The following is a 19,850-nucleotide window of genomic DNA, read 5'->3' as shown; positions in this document are numbered from 1 at the left end:
TTGTACAGTTGCTAATATACGATTAATAAATCGACCGAAAGTCGAACTGATCCCATAACTTACTACTAACTTTCACCGCCCAGTGGTGGTTGGCTCAGAGTGATTTGCATTTATAATCGATGCGAATGGTTTCCTTTCGGTCAGAATTTATTGGCTGGCCGCGCCTTTCCGTTCCAAAAAGAAATTTCCAGCTCTCCGGGCCCCCCGGTTCCGGATGTCCGGGAACTTCGCCGCCGGACGGACCGTATGGAGTGTGTAGGGTCGCGATTCCCCCAGTAACACCAGCCGCACACTGTGCCCTTTGAAGGTTCTTTGTAGAGAGGGGGTGCCATATAATATCGGAACAGGGAAATTTAGTAGTAGCTAAGGCCCCCGGAGAACGAATGCGTAGAGAGAGCTTCGGCTCCTCCAGGCATTATGTTCTCAAGGTGACTTTTGAAGGTGAACGCTCTCGTCGCCTGACCCGGCAAAGAGTGTGTTTAGTAAGGGGACCGCGCCCTACTTACTCTCGGTGGTTAATGTTCTAGGAATTACAAACTGGTAACACTGTGTTTGGGGTGGCCCCGCCGATCCCTTAACACACGATAATCGTAAAGAAGGTTGTAGCTAGTACCTCCCTCGGTTTTGCAACTCCTTCATATTTGGGGCTAGCTGAGGTGGCGGTGACCACGACGGCTTATATCGTGTAACGAATCGGTGGGCCGTTTATTAAGGGGTCATTTTCACGTTATGGGACTTTGATCCAAAATCTACTCCGGCCGGACGCGTGTGTGAAGCGAATAAACGCCACGCCCGACCCGAAACGTACAGGAAGCAAGTGTCCGGCAAGCGTAATGAGGGCCGGAAACGTAAATTTGATTATTTGCTCGATGCTTTCCGAACAAGAAGTAGTGATCATGTGGGTTCCGCTCGACCAACAGTTTGTTTCATATTGGTCCCCCCTTTTTGGTTGGTGTCATGGGCCTTTCCGCTTTGGACCGGTTCGCTTCGTCTTGGGCCGGGGATTTTCGTTTGCTCGTTTCAAGGAAAAGGAAGCTGCATCACCCCATATGATAATGATGCTGCGAGAAGCACGGACTGATCGACGAAAAAATCCGCACTCAGGTCATCGTGTACGCCGGAGACTCCGGATGGACCGTTGTCGGATAGAGAGAATTGTGGCTTTCTCGGTACCGCATGGCCCGAGAGGGAATGCTGTGGCCTGAAGACGAAAAGACAAAAACCGGATATGTTACGTGATGCTGTGGGGCTATTGACGGTGTAAGGGTTTTGTTGTCCGGTGGATGATGTGCTTATTGACCGTGGCACGCTACTGGTACACTTTTCTCATTTTAGCGAGCGTGGTTCGTATGGTTAATCTCACCAACATGAAACGATTTTCATACAGTGCGCCCTAACTGCAAACGGCATTCCGAGTTCTGCTTTTTGATGTACACTCAGCTCTGGGTAGTGGGGTAATGAGCCACAGTGAGACGAGAAATGCAATTATTCGGAATGCATACTAACACTTAAAGTCGAGAGAGAGAAAATGGTAAAAAGGTTTTACTTAAGCCTTCGGCAACTAGAACATGTTTCTCCACAATGGGGCGCAGATGATGGAACTCGTGAAAATGGTGAGTCCTGCCCTAGCGCTGGCAAAATTGGTACCCTGAACACGTCCCAATACCTCATTAGACGGGAAATGATAGGAGCTAGTCGCGCGTGGGTTCCTCTCCATACCTGTTAGGACTTCATTCGGTATGCAGCGGGCATCCCTTAACGATACTCGCTCTCCCCATTCCTTCTGCTGGGTTAAGCCCCTGGCATATTTGCATCTCCTGTTGGGTGTTTTTGTATTCAAACTGATTTCAATAATGTGAACCTAATCTCGCTCGTTTTCCGCTGCTGGCGGGGGAATTGGCCAGAAGTCCAAGGACTCCGGTCCGAAATGGTCCGATTTTCCACGGAATTCATCAAATCAAATCAGCTCGATTTATTCAATGATCGATTTATGCTTAGGAGGAGGCACAGTGTGCTACTTCCGAGCTGTTCGATGATCCCGCGACGAAAGTTCCTTCTTCAGGTGTTGCTTAGCTTGACGATGAACTTTACTCGGTTCTTACCTCGTTCATTTGCAATAAGAGTGTGCGTCTGTGAATTTAGTGAATTGACTTTATGACTAAAACATTTTTACAATAAATCATTGACCATGTTTATTTCCTTTGTATAATTTCAGGAAAAAACCTATACAACAATGAACACGTAGCAATAAAAATGGAGCCAATGAAATCAAAAGCACCACAATTACACTTAGAATATAGGTTTTACAAATTGTTAGGGGCACACGGTAAGTACCCGTCAGATTTTTTGAAACTTTATGCAACCAATCCTCCTTTCTGTTTTCTATTCAATCTTGCTTGATATTCCAAAAGCCTTAGCCCATCCCTTGTTTCCCTACAAAGTAGATTTCTTTTCCTGTATCGAGCCATTTGCCAGTGCCAACCTCTACAGTAAGAACGGGAACTTTTTTTTAAATATGTTTTTAAATTGGGTTTCAAATAAAAAATGTCCCAAATGCGCAGCAAAGTAAATAAATAATACTTTAATTTGTTGTTCCGATTTGAATAATTTAAAGACACAGTAAGTTAAGCAATTACTACAGTAAATTACTCAATTACAGTAAAAACTTCTGACGAATATTTCAAGAACGACTCAATATTGTTGTGTAGTAATTCAAGTTTGTCTTTAAAGAAAACTACAGTTCCAACGTCTACCTCCCAATTTCCTCCTCTTTAGGCTTTCAAATGGTTTATTTTTACTGCTTCTCAATGTGGTCTTGTATGAATTTTGTTTACGTTTCCTTCCTTTTCTCGTTACTTCATTAGTTTTCTAGTGTGTAAGACAGTAAAAAAGTTGTATTTTTCTACGAAGAAACACGCTTTTCACCGCCGCCGATTGGAAAATCCTTCGCCATTTTTGTTGTAGAAAGAAAGAGAGTGCGAGCGATAGAGTTGCGTAAGCCTCTTTCGCTTAGTTTCGCATGCTTCGTTCGACCATTGTTTCTTCTCCTGGCGGCGAATGATTTTCCAAAACGCGGCCGAGGATGCTGTGTGAGCCTTCAGTTACTCTTAGCACTAGACACAGTAGGCCGCGTGTGTATGATGACGGAAGTATTGATGGCGGGCTTAGCAGGCAGAACTGAGGATGAGGATACGGAGAAGGACAGCAACGCCGTTGTGTGTCTCTATGTGCGTGTGCGTGCGTGTGTGTGTGTGTTATCTTTTCCTATCAGTTGTGTTGGTGTTTCCCTTTCGTGCTTCGATTTGGGTAGAACTCAAAGAATTCAACAGCAACACAGCACAACTCCCTACGGTGGCTTACTTTCCCTATTCCGATCATCCTTTTCTCCTGTAGATCACAGTATTGTGCATTGAATGCTTCTTTTTGTTATCAATAAAAAAACAATCAATCAATAATTTTTTATTAGATACTATAAAGATATGCAAAAAGCATCTTCTCTTTCAAAACTCTACATCCTCATCCTAATCCTCACCATCTTAATATCACCACCAACCATCCCGTTGCTATATAAACTTATCAGTCCTTCTTTCAACTTTGTGCAACATTTTGCATCTCTCTCTGCCCTCTACCCATTTCTCACGGTATTGCTGATCCTGTTTTGTTTGTTTTTCTTTTCCGTTTTTATTGTTTCCTACTCTTGAGTTCTCTCTCTTATTGCGTTGCCATCTGTTGTTCGGTATGTGTGCGTTTCCGGTTCCATATCCTTGTGTGCTTGTGTTAAGAATAAAGCTAAGAAGTGAAACAGCTTTTCTGCAGAAACCTTATGTACTTAAAAAAAATACATTAAACTCAAATTAAACTTTGAAAATACCTTTCAAACGAAGGTGAGGATACGTTGTTTCACTTTGCTGTATGTGTATAGGACGACGAACTCTATTGTTCATAGCAGAGAGCCACTCTGTGGTGTGCGTGTGTAACATCGATAGATATAATTTTTGCCCTCAAAATTGGTGTAACCATTCTTCATCATCATTGTTCGATTCTCTATTTTTCTCCCATCATCTGGTTGGTGGGTTGTGCACCAACTCGCCGCGTTCCGCGCCAACCACCACATCTTCTACCCCGGGGCACACCGATCGATTGATCGGAACTGGCCACACAGATACACAGTCCCCACCGGAAGGCATCCCGCGGGTGTATCACCTGGGCACGTGCGGCGGCCGGTACAACGCAATGGTACTGGAACTGTTGGGACCATCGTTAGAAGATCTTTTTACGTTATGCGGAAGAAAGTTTTCCCTGAAGACTGTACTGATGATTGCTAAGCAACTAGTAAGTTCCGGTCGGCCGGCTAAAACAACGCCACGCGTGTCGCTCTTTTCGCAAAACATCCCGTTTTCTTCGTCTCCATGCCGGAAGGTGCACGTCCTGTGCTGATCCATCGCGCTCTCTATCTATGCTCTCGGTGCTCGGTTGTTCGGATTCGTAAATCATTCAGTACTGCGAAAAAATGAAAGCCACCAAGCCTCTTGGTGTCAACTTCGGATTCCTCCCTCTTCGATTGTGCGACGAGACCACTAGCCTACAACGCGGGACACAATAATTCGCGACAAGACCTCTCTTAAATCGACGAACGCGTGCCATTCTAACATTTGCTTGCATACTTCACTGACTTATCAATCGGTTTCACGGAACTTGACGGCATTCTTATTTGAACGGTTCTTCATTCATAGGTTTCAAGTTCATTCTTCAAGCTTATCACGTTTATTCTCGTGCTTTCTTTTTTATTTTCTTATGGGTCCTTTGTTAAGTACTCTTAGCAGCACTAAAATATTTCTTGCCTTGTGACCCGCGTTTGTTGTTGATGGGTTGATGGTTCACATTTAATGGTGCAATACTATAGCTGTTTAATACTTATTGCTGATCCTTGCGCTGGCGCTCGTTTATCATATAAGCGTTGCACACTGTGCATTTGTTGCTTTCTTTATAAGTTTTTTTTCCTTCAAATTTAACTTCAAGCTGTTCAAGTTCCTTAATGCTCTTCTTTTCCTGCAATCGCTTTCATGTTGTTACTACGAGCTTGTAGCTGATTTTGAGCAAGTCATTTTAGTGCTACTGTTTGGGTTATTCTTTATCTTCTTCGGCCGTTTCGTTTTTCCAATGTGTTTATCCACTTCTGATGGAACTTTCGAGAAGGGAGATCTCAATCAGCGGTCGGCTGTGCAAATTAAGTTGAAACTCATTCTCCCATTGCGTACGCTCATGTGATATGCTAAGTCTTTCGCCTTTTCAGTTTGCTTCATGATTCGCCACTCTTCTCATCTGCTACTGCGCGAAAAGATTGAAGATAAAATTTAGATCTTGTACCACATCTTGGCTTCATATTTCGCGCTCATTCACTTACCTCACTCTACTTTTGCTTGGCATTGCGAGTGGGAATGCAGAATGTGCCCAATTGGTTTGATCTTGATCTGCCGTGCGCTTCAACTTTTCCCAACAACAATCCTCTCATGATGCAGGGAAGTAGTATTAGTAGTAGTAGTAGCAGTAGTAATACTAAAATCGATTGACCTTCTCATACAACATTCATTCCTCTTTTCTGCTATCGAAATTTGAAATTAGAACTCATGTTACGCCAAATTGCTAAGCACACTAACCACAAGCCAAGAAGTTTGCGATTGCCAAAATCGCAACTGCCAGTTCTTGGCCCGCCGGGGCTCGGACATTAGGGAAAAACCCAGTCTTACGGTCGTGAAACCCGGGAAAATTGGGCCTCAGTTCGCAGAGGATCGTTTGCGATCGGAAGCTCACAGCATCAGGCAGTATGATTTTCCGTTTGTTGTATCGTTCGTTGTCTGTTAAGAAGTAATAGAGATAAAGAGAGAGAAAGAGAGAGAGAGAAACGACCGTTGGTTCGCACGTATTTCTCCATCCAAAGTTTCTGCCTGCTACGCCGGATGCTGCGCCCGGATATTCCAAAACAAATATGAAGCGATCGCGATCGCCGATTGGTGTCTCACCAACGAACGTGTATCTTTGGGCGCAACTCGCATTAGATGACGTGGTGTAACACGTGTAGGAGCTAGCAACAATTTAAATGTTAATCTCTATTTTCTATCACTTTTGTTAGTTTATTTATTGTTTGTACCTTTATCTCTCACACGTACTACTTTTCCTTCTTGCTACTACTCTTACTCAACTTCTTTTCCTTGTTCACTGTCTCTCGCTACTCTCACTGTGTTTCTTTCTGACCAAATTCTCCTTTTCTCGTGCATCTATTTCTCTTAATCCACCTTTTGCTTGGATAATATATATTTATAAACAATCACACTACTTCCCGGTACGTCCCTCCAGCAGTATTTTCGGTGTACGTGTGTGCTGCGCTGTTGTGTGTGCCACATTGTTTCCATTTCAATTCTTTCCCTTGTATTTTCGATTCGAAATTTAGAAAAAAAAACCCGCTGTTTTGCTCTCTGCTAATCTTTTTAAACAATGAACCAAAAATATACTAAATAATTTCTACCCTATTCGGACTCATTTTACGTCAACAAACACAATAATGTAAAGCATCGCCTTGTTAAAATGTGCTCTTTCACACTCTCCGTACAACACTGCATTTGGCCCTTTTCTCCCTCTATTTTTCGTGTACCTTTTGTGATCCTGGCTGTGCCTGGCTGGCCTGGCCACCCGTTGTCGGGGCACCTCTCCGCGCGCGCGCACCCATCACGCAACCCCCAACGTGTAGCGGAAGGAATACCAGAGGTGTACTACTTCGGGCCCTGCGGCAAATACAATGCACTAGTAATGGAATTGCTCGGCCCGTCGCTTGAAGATCTGTTCGATTTGTGCGGCCGGCGGTTTTCGCTGAAGACAGTACTGATGATAGCAATACAATTAGTAAGTAACCAGCGCGAAGCACGACGAAGAAGTGGAAACTGTCTTTAGGCCGCTAACATGCGTCAAAAGTAGTAACAACCACACCATACAAAGCCGCCCCACCTCATTGATCGATCGCCAAAAAAATCATTCAAATTTGTGAGGTTTTTTCCTCCAAAACATTTCGCGTCTGCTCTCTCTTTTAGACTCTCTCTTTCTCTCGCGTGTGCCCCAATAACCCATCCAGGAGCCCTATTTTCTTTAACAACCCCCAAAAAACATTCTAACCAATGTGGACGTTCTTGACCACCAACCCCGAATCCATTAGTAAGATGTGTGCTTAGCTTTACTAAAACATTTGAACCGTGTTTGAAATGTTCCTTCCTCCTTCTCAGCCAAGAAGCATTTTATTGTTTCTTTTTTACAATTTACATTCGCTGCTGAGGTACTACTACTACCACTACTACTACTACTCGCTTCCAATCACCCAAACGTATCACGCCTTTCTGCTTGCGTTATTCTCATACGCCGCCGTGTTGTGAGCTCTCACCGGATCTGTGAGCGCCCAACGTTCCGAGCCAAGCTAACCTAGAAGAAGCCAGCAAAGCGTCGACAAAGATTCGAGACAATTTTCCAATTTAATCCACAACACGACGGTAATCAGCGGCGGGCAGCAGTCACGGCTCTGAAACAAGGGCAAAATGGCAACGGTGTCGTCTTCGTCATCTGCCGCGCAGAGATTTTGTTTTCCCCCCAAGTCACCTACTATTGGACTCAATTACTAGCTCTCGCAGAGTATGTCCCGCGAATCCGCGTGGTGAAGCGACCGCGAGAGATGAATGAATGAACTTTTTAATTCAAACTTAGAGAGACCTAAATTTAACATTTAGTGGAGTTTCGTAGACATTTATTGAAAAACGGTTGTGCCTGGCCCCGTGGTGGCTCCTCTTGAGTTCGTAGTGGATAAGCGAATTGAAAGTTTCCCGCTATGCGCTTCGTCAGCTTTTCTTAACCGTGGTGACAGCAGCATCATCATCGCGGGCTTTGCTTGCTTTTCGGGATGCTGAACAAGCTTCTTTTTCTTCAAGTCGCTTTTCGTCGCCGTCATCGCCTTTCGCAAACTTCAAGAGGAAGTGGCCATTGTCAGTGTGTCAGGGTGTGTGTTTGGTTAGTTGTTTCGCACATAATGTACCACCACCATCACCATCTTAGCCACCGGGCGCTCCCCGATTAAACTTCTTCGGCCGAGCGGCGGCGGCGATGCCGGAAGTTGACCGAAAAAGAAGGCAATCATCTCAGCGTCTCTTCTGTGTGTCCGATGTGTGCTGCGCCAATCCTTTCTTGCTCGTTACTCGTCACCGTTGGCGGGATGCGTTCAATCTAAAATGTAAATTTTGCATCATTATGATTGGCCGCGAGGAACGCGCTCTGAACGCGGCTGTGGGCGCGCGCTGGGGAACAACGAACTGGGAAACAACGAACTGGGAAACAGTTCGGGACGCCATATTTGTTTTTATTCGTAAGCGAATAGCACCGTGTCTTGGACTGTACAGCTTCGCTCGCAACCGCTTACTGTGGGAGTTGGTTGGCATATTCGGTAATGACCATATCCTGATTGCAATCGTACGCACAGCTGTTCGAGAAACGTGGCCTGCCGGGCACAACATCGGCCACCCGAAACTATCAACTCCACGTTGGCGCTACGTGTTTGTTGCCCGAAAAGGAAAACTATTCACGTTGGTCAAGAACAACAACAACAGCGCCGAACGGTTAACGGTGGCGGACGAGAGATCTATTAGGACAAACCGGAACTAGGAACGGTTAGCCATGGCCAGCACAGCTGGGGACCGTCGCTCATGTGTCCTCTCTGGGTGCTGGTGGTGATCGATATTCTAATTTTGCATTACATTTACACACGCCAGCCAACCAGCAGTAACAACGGGCTAGGGAATGCCTTTTGCCCTTCTCAGTAATAGAGTATCTGATGTAATGTCAAAAGTTCTCCACGAAAATGAAGGTTAAGAGGGCCTCGCGACTTATTGTGGTGGTGAGCTTGTGGTGCGCCACATCTTTCTGTTCCCATCAGAAAGTCCTTTTTTGGAGTCCTCCGATGCTCTTTGTTTGTTAAGGCAAAATCGTCATTTCTAAATTTTTGAAACCGCTTAAAGCACTGCAAACTTCTAAAAACAAGCTTGGATAAGAATTTGATGTGATTCTGCAGCAGTTTTCCTCAGTAGGTGGCAGAAAAACAATGATGCCCGTGAAACATCATTTACAAGCACAAAAGTCGACATGGTCTAGCCTCTTCAAAGATAATTTTCAAATGAAATTAATTTTTTTTCCTGAAATCATTTGCGTGGTGTTACAACAAGGCAATGTGATCAAAAAAGCATAATGAGGAAGACCAAATTTCAGGTATTTCACGAACCGACAGAATAATGAACTAGGCCGTGCAATTCGGTCACGATCTCTCTAACCCACCGTTTATCTGCTTGTTTAGTGATATTATTAATCATATTTCCAATGGCTTGTTGATTAACTTCTCTGCTCCAGTGCTTCAGTTCACGTTACATTTGCAAAACGTAGTCAAGGATTTTACACAAATCGCCGTTGGATCGGCTTTCGGAGAGGAGGCCGTAGACATGTTGACGCGCGTACGGCCCGGCTCTCACTTTGCATAGCACGAAGGGCAGAGAGTTGGAGTTGTTGTGTTCCGGCTTCGTTGTCCGGGTTCCTGTTCGGGCCCTGCCTGTGCCAAGTGGGCACTTTTTCCTGCTCTGCTGCCCTAGTTTAGTGCGCCGGCGGAACTTCCTGGGGTCTTCTATAGCACACTGCACACTAACCTAATACAATGTTGCTTTAAGGTGGGCGGTTGCTGCTGCATCGCGCTGAATCGGACAGCAACGAGCTATGTTGTGTGCGGCGCACAACAGTAAAAACATCCTTGACTTATTTTTGTGTCCATTTTATGTTTGTATCCTGCGACCAGTGTGTGTGTTTGTGAAAAGTAGGGCTTCCTCACGCGCACAATGGACGCCAACCGACCCACGCGCGAAGGCCTACAATGGAAAAGGGATTTTTCACTGTCATTGTCAGGCGTTTGTGACCGCCGGCGGGCGGCGGATTATCGGCGGTGGCCGATCGATACTCTGTCAGCCTCAATTACCACTCGCCTTGTAGGCGGTACTGCAGCACAAAACGTATTTTGTGTGGTCACACATGATCCGTTGCCAGTAAAACATGTTGAATAACTGTAATTCAATAAGAGCGCAGGCGGCGGATGGCGGGACTCCACTGGTCAGTTTATTGTCCGGGCAGAGATTCCGCATCACCAATTGGCATCGACCGTTTTGCTTTCCCCAGAAAAGCTCAACACTCACCGTCGGTCGGTGGTCAATCTGTGGATCGCACCGTGCTTTGTGATAAGCATTCAATTAGAGTAAAGTTGTGAGTGAATGGACATTGCCAAAACCCCCGTACAAAGTTTTGTGACAGATTTTCCTTCATTTTGCCGATTGCCCGAGTCAATCCCTTTTCAAACTCCCCGGTTCGATTACCCCTCTCCGTAGTCAATATTGATCCCAGCCCGGTTGGGTTGGGAAACTTCTTCGGAGTTTATGCCATTGTTCCGGGGAAAGTCTTCAAAAAGGACACCAACACACACGAAGAGCGATCCGGCAACAGACACCTCGCCGTGGAAAATCGTGATCAGCTTGTTACGAGGCAGGCAGCATTTCTTAGGTGCCCTCGATGCGATACTTTTCCATGCTAAGTGAAAAGCCACGCAAAGATTTTACGCCCCCACGCCGGCTTCGTTGGGGGTCACCAAAAAAGGGTCGAAGCCCAGAGTTGTAATGGGACGGTCTCGGTCGTATGAGTTCTTTGAAAAGATTTGTCGGTAAAGCACAAAGGGTGGCTTTGAGTTTTCGATTCGAACCGGATTCGGGGGACGGAAAATTTATTGATTCATTCGTAACCGGGTGAAAGGAATCCTTAAATCCTTAAACAACCGATGTCACTAATTGGTCGTGGATTTCTCGATGTTATGTAAAAAAGAGTGCTTGTAGAAGAGTCAACTTTGAGTCTCCTTCAGACTTTAAAACGGAGTTTCCTTCGTCACTGACTGACTGCCCTCCTTCGGATAACTTATTGATGAGTCTTGATGATGATAATGATGTTGCGAGGGGGGCCTAGAGTAAACGATGCGCCGTGTGTAGGAGGAAGTCCATCAAATGGCCACCACCACCGCTTCGAACTCGAAAACAAATTTAGCTACTACACACTGCCCGAGCTGTGTGCATTATTATTTTATTAGCTACACTTGCGCCAACCCACACACGACGCCGACCGCGAGTAAGTCGAGGATTCCATCCCCGGTTGGTTGGTTCCCCGCCGCCGTCGATGTGTGGATCGGTCGTCCGGTCTACTAGTGGAAGGTCTCCCGGGTGAGGCGAGAGGCGTGTGTAGAGCCGGGTGTGCGTATGTTCTAAATTTAGAACCACGACGGCGGGGCGCCAGCCCAGCGTCGGGCCCTTCTCTCGAAAATAAACTCGTTACGTCGGGAACGTTGGCTAGGGAGACCAGCGTACGAACGGACGACGCGGGCGCGTGTGGGTAAAACGCGGAATTATGCTAGAGAGAAGTTACCATTGATCCGACGCTCACGCGAGGAGGTAGACCGTTAGGGTTGTTGTTTCGCATTTGCTAAAAGAACTGAGCTCTTGGCCGGGGCACACGCGTTGTGTGCGCCTCCTTGCCCACACGTGGTCGTTGGCAGCGTGTGGTGATATGGACCCCATCATCCTACGTAGAAGAGATACGTCGAGCGGGGACACTTTACTGGAATGGCGCGCTAATGGGGAATTGTAGGAAATTCTCCAGAACCACGGACCCATTTTTCATGCGATACCCCGTGCTGGAGGTTGCTAGAGAAAGGCAGGACACGGTTCTGCAGAACTGGCTGTTTTTGATGTTGGTTAGCTTTTAGCGAGACCTACCTTCGTCGAATAGCCTCTCGCCTCCGCGAAGCACCGAAATCATGTCTCGAATTCCCGAGAAGGACCGTTCGTGGGCTCCGCTCGACTATTGATTTAGTGTTTAATGTTCATAAAACTGAGAAAATTAATTCCTCGAGTGCAAGAGGGTATACGACAACCAGCAGTAGTAGTAGTGAGTGGAGTTGTCAGTCAAACTGGCAGCCCATAACAGGAATCTTCACACAGAGTGCGCACAACAATTAGCACACAATTAGTGCAAGGTTAGCGTGCACCTTGGACGTGCGCGGGACGACTGCGGGTTGCGGGTTGCTGGTACCTCTACTTCGGTCACGAACGCGTGGCCCACCACCTCGAGGAGGCTACTGAGTTGGTGCTCTGGGCCCTCATTATATGGTTGTCTTAAATGGCATCTAAATGGTCGGTGTCTCGGGGCTCTTCAAACTGCATATTTATACCGCATAGCGCTAGAGTGCATCGTTGTTGATGTCAGAGGGCGCCCCTCCCGTTGCTACAATCTTAAACGGAAATTAGCACCTCCTTTTGCTGCTGAAGCATTTGAGCGGCCAAAACCTGATGACTCCCCGCTGGGGCGGGACTGTTTCGCGGTTCGTTTCGCGGCCGTGTTTGGTTTAACTGCTGATCTTTAAGCCGAATGTGAATGTAAAATTGGCTGCAACGCGAGACCCGGAGCGGCGTGAGAACAACGTGATCGCCCCTCAAACCATTATGTGCTGCTGTCGGCCCCACTTTAGATGTAAATTAATCGTAAATGAAGGATAAACATTTTTATTAAATACTTCTCCAAGCCTTTTCAATCGAAAATATTGAGGGAAATCCTTACCCCCGAAAAAAAAAAAACGTCTCTTTCCAACATTAAAACGGTCAGGAAACAGCAACAGAACCCTATTTAGTACTCGCAGCCCGATGGGTCCAATGTCGAGTGGCGATTCGTGTCAAGCAAAAATTTGGGACCGAGAGATGTCCAATTTAAATTAGCCTCAGTCATGAACGCGGTGTGTAATGTCCGGTCGTTTGTAAAGTTGTTCACCACCCACGGACGGTGGCCATGGTGGCATCATCAGGGTGCCTGAGCGCGACAGGCTCAACCTAGAGCCTTTCCGAATGTCCACTCCCGTTGGGGGGACAATTTCCCACTATTCAGGCCCAGCGATTGGGTTAACTTTTGAAGACCACAGATTGTTGTGCCCATAACCACTAGCTTTTTTGTTACTCGACCCTGACCTCTTGCTGTTGGTGGTCTGCTGGGGCGCGGTAAAATGTACTTCTTCTCCCCGGGGTGAGGAGCCATAGGGCGTCGTCTGGTGAATAGCCTCAGGATTGATGGTACGTGTCCTGTTTGCTCAACTGATTGAGGAGATGACTTGCTCGCGCTCGCCACCACATTGGTGAGAGCGTCCAGGAACGTAAAAGGCGGCATGAAGGTGTCCCTTCTTCCCACGGCCTCGCGCGACCATCATCCTGCGATGGGGTGGTGGCGATAATTGAGTGTTTACCTTTCGCCACCACATGCGTCCACCCCGTGAGGTGCTGAGTAGTGTCCTGTGTTCCCAGTGGGCGCGCGCGACACATCGCCGAAGGATAATCACGTGGCTAAAAGGGATTTGTTTAGTAGCAGCGCTGGGGGTGGTAGTTGCAGAGACAGTTGACATTTTGGGAGTCGTGTTACCGGCGAGTCGGTGTCCTGCGGTTGCGAGACGACCCATCTCTCTCTTTCTCTCTCTCACACACACTGTCTCAGAAGCAGGAGGATTAATGGTGGGTGCTTTTATCGTCGTGAAGCGCTGTCACTTCATTATCGCAAGTCGACTAACTCTCGGCAATGCGGAGGAGCTTTTGGCGGCTGAGTAGGTGGTATAATGAACCTCGTCCACGATGCTAATTTACCGGGAAATAGATGGAGGGTTCAGTTTCGCGCCTCAGCAGTTAGTCAGTCTAGTATTATCACCCTGTTAGGAGTGTTATCCTAGCCGAAACGTGTTCGATATATCTGTTTATCTTGATGTCATTTTTTGTTTCGTGGCTTCTACAATGATCGTGCCCCATAGATCATCGCCTAATGATTGCTCTAAGCTGCATATATCTTCACGCTCTCGTAACTTCACTACTATATCATCGTCAACATCCTCTATTGTCATAGACTCATCACTAACACAGTGACACAACGACACGCGACGACACGCAAGACGACGCATTTCTTCTGGTTCGCACTACTATCCAATTTATCTAATCCCAATATATCGAAAACCGAGACAGAGATAGAGCCGGCGAGCACCCTCCAATGGACACGATCGATCAATGTGTAATGCTGCGTCACGGCAAAGATGAAAAGGGGTTTGCGAAATTACGGCCATATCAGCACCGCACTTTCCCATAAGAATGCGTACTAATTGTTCTCTTCTTTTTTCTTTACTGTTCACACGTTCCTCGTCCGTTACAGCTCCATAGGATCGAGTATGTGCATAGTCGTCATTTAATTTATAGAGATGTTAAACCAGAAAATTTTCTAATCGGTAGAAATTCAAATAAACGTGATAAAATTATACATATAATAGGTAAGTGGAAAAATATGTTATTCAATAAATATGTTGCCTTTTTTCTGCCATCACCAGCAGCAGCAGTCATTTTCATCCGACGAGTATGTGTTCATCGCTTTGCGCGGATGAACGCCCAAATGAACGGAAGCATCGAATTTCCCCTCCACGAGAATTGGATACATGGAAAGCGCGCGTCCATGCGCTGGAGTTGGGAGTTGAGATAAAAATAGAATGAACGTTAGCATAAATGAACTCGCTCGCAGTGCCTCTCGCTCACTCCAACTACAACCAAGCGCTGTATGTTGGTACAGTGCACTGAAGAGTTCATGCTGCCACTGCCACATACACAGCAGCGCTACGAATCGTGCCGAGCCAACCGAAGCAACGGCCGCATGTAGATAGTGGTTTGCTATAAGCGCCTCGTGCTAGCATGTCCCTTTGGCGCAGCGGATAGCGCGTTGGACTTCTAATCCAAAGGTCGTGGGTTCGATCCCCACAAGGGATGATGGCAGTGAATGCATTCTTTTTTACGTGGTACGGGTGTTTTTTATTTTTATCTGCCCTGTTTTTTTGGTGCGTTTTTCGCTATTTGATTTTATTTGATTTTTTAGTGAGCTATTGATAGTTTCTCTCGTCTTTCTTACGAATGAAAAGTTGAATTTTGGTAATTGAAACGCGCTTCGTAGTTCAGATCAGACACGAAATTTGTGACCCCGAAAAATCTTTCCCTGCGCAGGGCATCACTTCGCCTTGCTCTTTCTTCCGATATTATCATTACGCATCGATGCGACTTGGGCAACATTTGTTTATTTCTTGCGAAACCGCATCAATCCGGTTTTTGTTAATTTTTTTTTTCATAAGGATCTACCCTGTTCTTTTGGCCACCGCATCGCACTTCGCATCGCATCAACGTAGAACGTAGCGGAATGGTTTTTATTTTTAATCCACGTGTTTTACACACCGCGGTCTTGCACACAAGGACACACGGGCCACCGGCCCAATTGGCAGTCCCGGTTCTCTCTGATTTGGAGTTTGGTCGGTCGCATTGTAGAACTATGTTCGAGCAATCATCTGCCGCCCAGTGAACGCGTCAGGGCACGCGGTCGAAATGTGCGTTTTTATTTTTTGCCAGGCGGGCGGTTATTTTCGGTTTTGGCCGTTTTGTTTCTAAGTGGAGGGAAATTATTTTTGGTACGCATTGTGTATGCGTACGGTATTTGGCCGCGGTGAACGGTCGATCCGATGTTAAACGGTCCAATTGTGACAGAAAAATGAGTAGAATGTATGTTCTCTGTCAGACTAATAGGGGATTTTCTTGTTTCGACAGACAGTTAATAATGATTACCAACGGTTGACTCTGTCAAAGCCAATCCCGTGTACACATTCCGCTTGCAGGCAACTCTCTCTTAACACGAAAAATGGCTACTGCTCTGCTGTGTTGGTGCTCAACGCGTTCCGTAACATGTTTAAAATGTTTCTCATCTTGTTCGCATCTATCTTTTCTTGCAGATTTTGGTCTCGCCAAAGAGTATATTGACTTAGATACGAATAAACACATACCATATCGAGAGCATAAATCGCTGACGGGTACGGCGCGGTATATGTCGATCAATACGCATATGGGTAAAGAACAATCCAGACGTGATGATCTAGAGGCGCTGGGCCACATGTTCATGTATTTCCTAAGAGGTTCACTGCCATGGCAAGGTCTGAAAGCGGACACACTCAAAGAGCGATACCAAAAAATTGGTGACACGAAGAGAGCGACACCGATCGACGTAAGTTTACTACCCTTCGGACGCACTGGACATGCTTTTTAACTGTTTGCTCTATCTTTCTCCACTGCTTTTACTAGGTACTCTGCGATGGCCATCCGGAGGAGTTCGCCAAATACCTGCGCTACGTGCGGCGGCTAGACTTCTTCGAGACGCCGGACTACGATCACCTGAGGCGACTGTTTCAGGATCTGTTCTACTTCAAGGGTTACGTTGACGATGGCGAATTCGATTGGACTGGCAAAACGATGGTACGTACGTCGGGAGGGTGGCGCGAATGGGTGGTAGCAGCGTGTCGCGCCACGCGTGCCTTCGTCAAAAGCGAACTTCATTCCGTTGTCCTACTCCTGTGCGTGTCTCGTAGAAGCGAAAAGTTCCCTCCGTTTGCATCCGGCGACAGCAGTGGTCCAGTTCTCCCAATCCCGGAACGGTCCGAGCATCGGTCGCGGCACAAAGGAGAATGTCCTACGGAGTTTGTCACTGTGTACCGGAAGTCGAACACCCCGGAAATGTTGGATCCCCTCCGGGAGGATCCTAACCTAGGCATAACTAGAAGCTGTGAATCGGAAACCCTATTTTGGTCGCCCTTCGTCGACTCTTTGTTCTTGTGAATTTCGAAAATCCGATTAATTGGGACGCAACCAATGTTCCCGAACGAACTGCGCGAACGGCATGTGTGACCACTACGTGAAGCATCGTCGTGGCTAATGAGGATCTATTATTTTTTCCCTTTTTTAATCTACGGCCTACGGCGGCACTGCTATGGCGCTGTGACTCTATAGCCGTCCAACTTTCACGTCTTGCGGCAGCTACGCAACGCGCCGCCATCGCATATCGTTAAAACCAAGTCAGCAAAGGTGGGAACTGCCCCTGCGTTCATAGAACACGTGTCACGTGTCGTCCCCACCACACACTGTACCCCGGCGCTAGAGAAGTTGAATGTAGAAGTGAACATTGTGAATTAAGTTTTGGATTTTTGCTGCATCAGAAGCGAACCACACCTGCAGACGTCTTGTCTTCACACCGTGCCAATCGGTAGAAAACGCTAGAAAACTCAAAATAACGCCATGCATAGCTCTTGTCTAGTGTTGTAGACGTTGTACTTTTTGTGGCTATCCGTGTAAATAATATTGTCTGACAGTTTTTTCACCGTGTTTCACGCCATTCAACTCTCATTTGGTCACAAATGTATGCTCTAAAGACATCTCCAGTCGAGCGTTTCAAGGATTGAGATAAGAGTGAAGCTTTGATCCTTCGCCCCATTCTGATGAACGAAGGTTACAAAGAAAATGTTCGCTAGTTTGTATGTGTATCTGTTCACCAGCATATCCCTGGCCATGTTGTTGGGTCATGTTTTCGCCAGTTCAATTTCGAAATACGATCATTCGAGCTTCATTGAGCCTACTTCTTTCAATGAAAGTAACAAACTTTAGCCATGTCCAAGGTACTTTATATTAAATCAACCTTTTTTTGTTGACCTTTTCCCCCCTCTAGTCGACGCCCGTTGGCTCGTTGCAAACCGGACACGAGGTTGTTGTTTCACCGAACCGAGAAAGACACACAGCGGCAAACAAGGTAAGGAAACCGTGGCTTTGTGTGTGCACTATGTATGTTTGTGTTTGTATGTGTAACAATGTTCAAAAGAGGAAAACAATAAACCAACCAGAGTCCATCCAATACCATCATCACGAGCGGGCCTCAGACGGAAGCACGAAACTGTCCGAGTGTCCGAGAACGGTTGCGATCAACTCCTGATCGTGTCACCGCCATCCTGAGTCTTGTAGATTAGCGGGACTCTGTCTTTCGTTCTTTCTTTCTCTCTCTCTCTGTCTCTGCGTTGTCCATCGTGTCGTCCCCCGAGTAACTCATCTTCGCATCGGTATCTCCAACAACATCTGCTCGGTGTTTCCCATTCTATAGAACTATTCTCTCATACACCTTTGCGTGTCGTTCTAATTGTTGCGCGTTTGTGAAAACCTAATCTCTGTTCGTCGACTGTGTTTCGAATAATTTTGCATGAAAGTCGCCATTTGGATCACTAAAAGCACATAATCATGCGTCTGTGTGTTTCTCATTCGGAACGCTCCCTTGCCGGTTCTAATTTGTATTCGAACGGATCATCTAACAAACGGCGCACACATCTTTTCATTGCGTTACACGTTTATGTCTTCGTTCTTTTGTGCCTGTTCTGTGTCGTGTCTGTAATAACATCATCAGGCATCCCGCATTGGGGTTTCACTTTTATCATAATTTTTTCAATATTTTGCATATCAAACTAAGTGCTAAAAACTAGCAATTCAGGCCAAATACACTCGCAGACACACCCACATACACACGGACACACCATCCAAGGACCAATCTTCTTCGCATGTCTGTTTATCGCCTACCGTGGTTGATTATTTATGCTCCCGGACTATCGTTGCCTAGATCCCCCAGATTTGCTGTTGTGTCCTTTTGTTTTATTAATTTTCTCACAATGAGCGCCAACTTTTGTTTGTTGTGTGTTGTGTTCGATCAATTCGTCCCCTTTATTATTTTCCATAATACATGTTTTGAATGCCGCCCCACCCCCCTCCAAGCCCTCTGTTCCTCTGTTCGTGGGCGTGTTTTGTTCACCAACGTGTCTACTACGATGGCTGATGATGATCGTCAACCGGTTCGGACCATCGCGTTGGCGACATTTCGATGAAACCGAGCTTCTTGAACAGCGTCCGTGAAGCTTGATTGGTGTCCAGAATGTACGCTATCGGGTCGGAATTGCGTGTCCCTTGAGCCAGCACCCAACGCCAGACCAATTCGCACGCCAAACGCCGCTGCCGGTGGGCTGGTTTGATGTAGAGGTGGGCCAGTGCACCGTACTCGTTGGTTAAGATCCATCCGGCCAGCTCGTCGTGGTCGGGCGTTTGCCGCCAGACTACGGCCAGTCCTCCGTTCAGGCGGAGCAGTGATTCGTAGTACACCTCCGACCCCGGGTAGCGATGGGGCCAAGTGTCGTTCACCTCACGGGCATACGATACGTCCAGTGGCCGGAACTCGTAACCCTCCGGACTCGTCCTGGAAACCGAAAGCGGATCAACAATCTCGTGGTTACGCCAAGAACTCGTCTCTTAGATGACGCGTCTGAATGACCGGACCTGTGCTCCAGCTTCTCGACCACTGCTCTCGGTAGCCGGAAGTACGTCGAGTTGCGGAATGTGAGTTGATAGTGAGGTGCCACACGCTCCTGCACGACACTCTGCACCATCGGGTAGTGCTCGATTGCAACGCACTGGAACCCCGGCGTAGACGATCGGAAGTCGAGAAGGTTCGTCCTTAGCAGAGCTTCCCGCAGCGTTGACAGATCCTTCTGAAGGGTCCACAAAATGACCGCAGGAGACTGGCACGGAAAAAGGAAATCTCATTGTTACACTTTCAGAGCGCGGGACCCTTCCATGATGGCGGGCGTACCTTCTTGTCGTGGCTGATTGAAACGAACGTGCCCCAGAGCGACAGATCGTGCTCGCCTCGCGTTGTGTAGAAGTCTCTACAAACCACCTCCGATACGGTCCACTGGTCGGCTTGGTGTCGTAGCTTATCACACCACCTTAAGTGATTGTCGATGAACGAGTACGGTGCCACTGTCGCCGGGAGACCGCGACGATAAAGCT

At 46.9% G+C, this 19,850-nt stretch overlaps 2 protein-coding genes and 1 non-coding gene across 11 annotated transcripts in view; 2 read left to right on the top strand and 1 right to left on the bottom strand.

The window, feature by feature from the left end:
* The window catches only part of LOC131208889 (casein kinase I), a 32,688-nt gene that overhangs the window by 6,470 nt on the left and 6,368 nt on the right, over positions 1–19,850 (top strand). For 2 of the 8 annotated variants that reach the window (XM_058201819.1, XM_058201812.1), the window contains exons 2-8: positions 2,216–2,326; positions 4,163–4,332; positions 14,332–14,446; positions 15,938–16,206; positions 16,284–16,454; positions 16,986–17,060; positions 17,698–17,778. In XM_058201819.1, coding sequence (XP_058057802.1) covers positions 2,216–2,326; positions 4,163–4,332; positions 14,332–14,446; positions 15,938–16,206; positions 16,284–16,454; positions 16,986–17,060; positions 17,698–17,778 — 992 coding nt within the window. Of the gene's footprint in view, positions 1–2,215; positions 2,327–4,162; positions 4,333–6,745; positions 6,898–14,331; positions 14,447–15,937; positions 16,207–16,283; positions 16,485–16,985; positions 17,061–17,697; positions 17,779–19,850 lie in introns of all 8 variants that reach the window. The other 6 variants (XM_058201820.1, XM_058201816.1, XM_058201814.1 and 3 more) reach the window with 4 other exon arrangements.
* On the top strand, positions 14,861–14,933 carry Trnar-ucu (transfer RNA arginine (anticodon UCU)). Its single transcript has one exon. It is a non-coding gene; the product is annotated as a tRNA-Arg (tRNA).
* Positions 18,781–19,850, bottom strand: part of LOC131211164 (uncharacterized) — a 1,175-nt gene continuing 105 nt past the window's right edge. The window contains exons 1-3 of one of the 2 annotated variants that reach the window (XM_058204535.1): positions 19,651–19,850; positions 19,338–19,579; positions 18,781–19,257 (exon numbers count right to left, since the gene is read on the bottom strand). The exon at positions 19,651–19,850 is cut by the window's right edge and continues 105 nt beyond it. In XM_058204535.1, the coding sequence (XP_058060518.1) occupies positions 18,831–19,257; positions 19,338–19,579; positions 19,651–19,850 (869 nt within the window). In that variant the 3' untranslated portion in view covers positions 18,781–18,830. The remainder of the gene's footprint in view (positions 19,258–19,337; positions 19,580–19,650) is intronic. The other variant, XM_058204536.1, reaches the window with a different exon arrangement.

The sequence above is a fragment of the Anopheles bellator genome, chromosome 2, assembly GCF_943735745.2.
Source record: "Anopheles bellator chromosome 2, idAnoBellAS_SP24_06.2, whole genome shotgun sequence".
NCBI classification, from domain to species: Eukaryota; Metazoa; Arthropoda; class Insecta; order Diptera; family Culicidae; genus Anopheles; species Anopheles bellator.
Note: the sequence above shows the minus strand (reverse complement) of the source record. Positions and strands in the feature narration are given on the sequence as shown.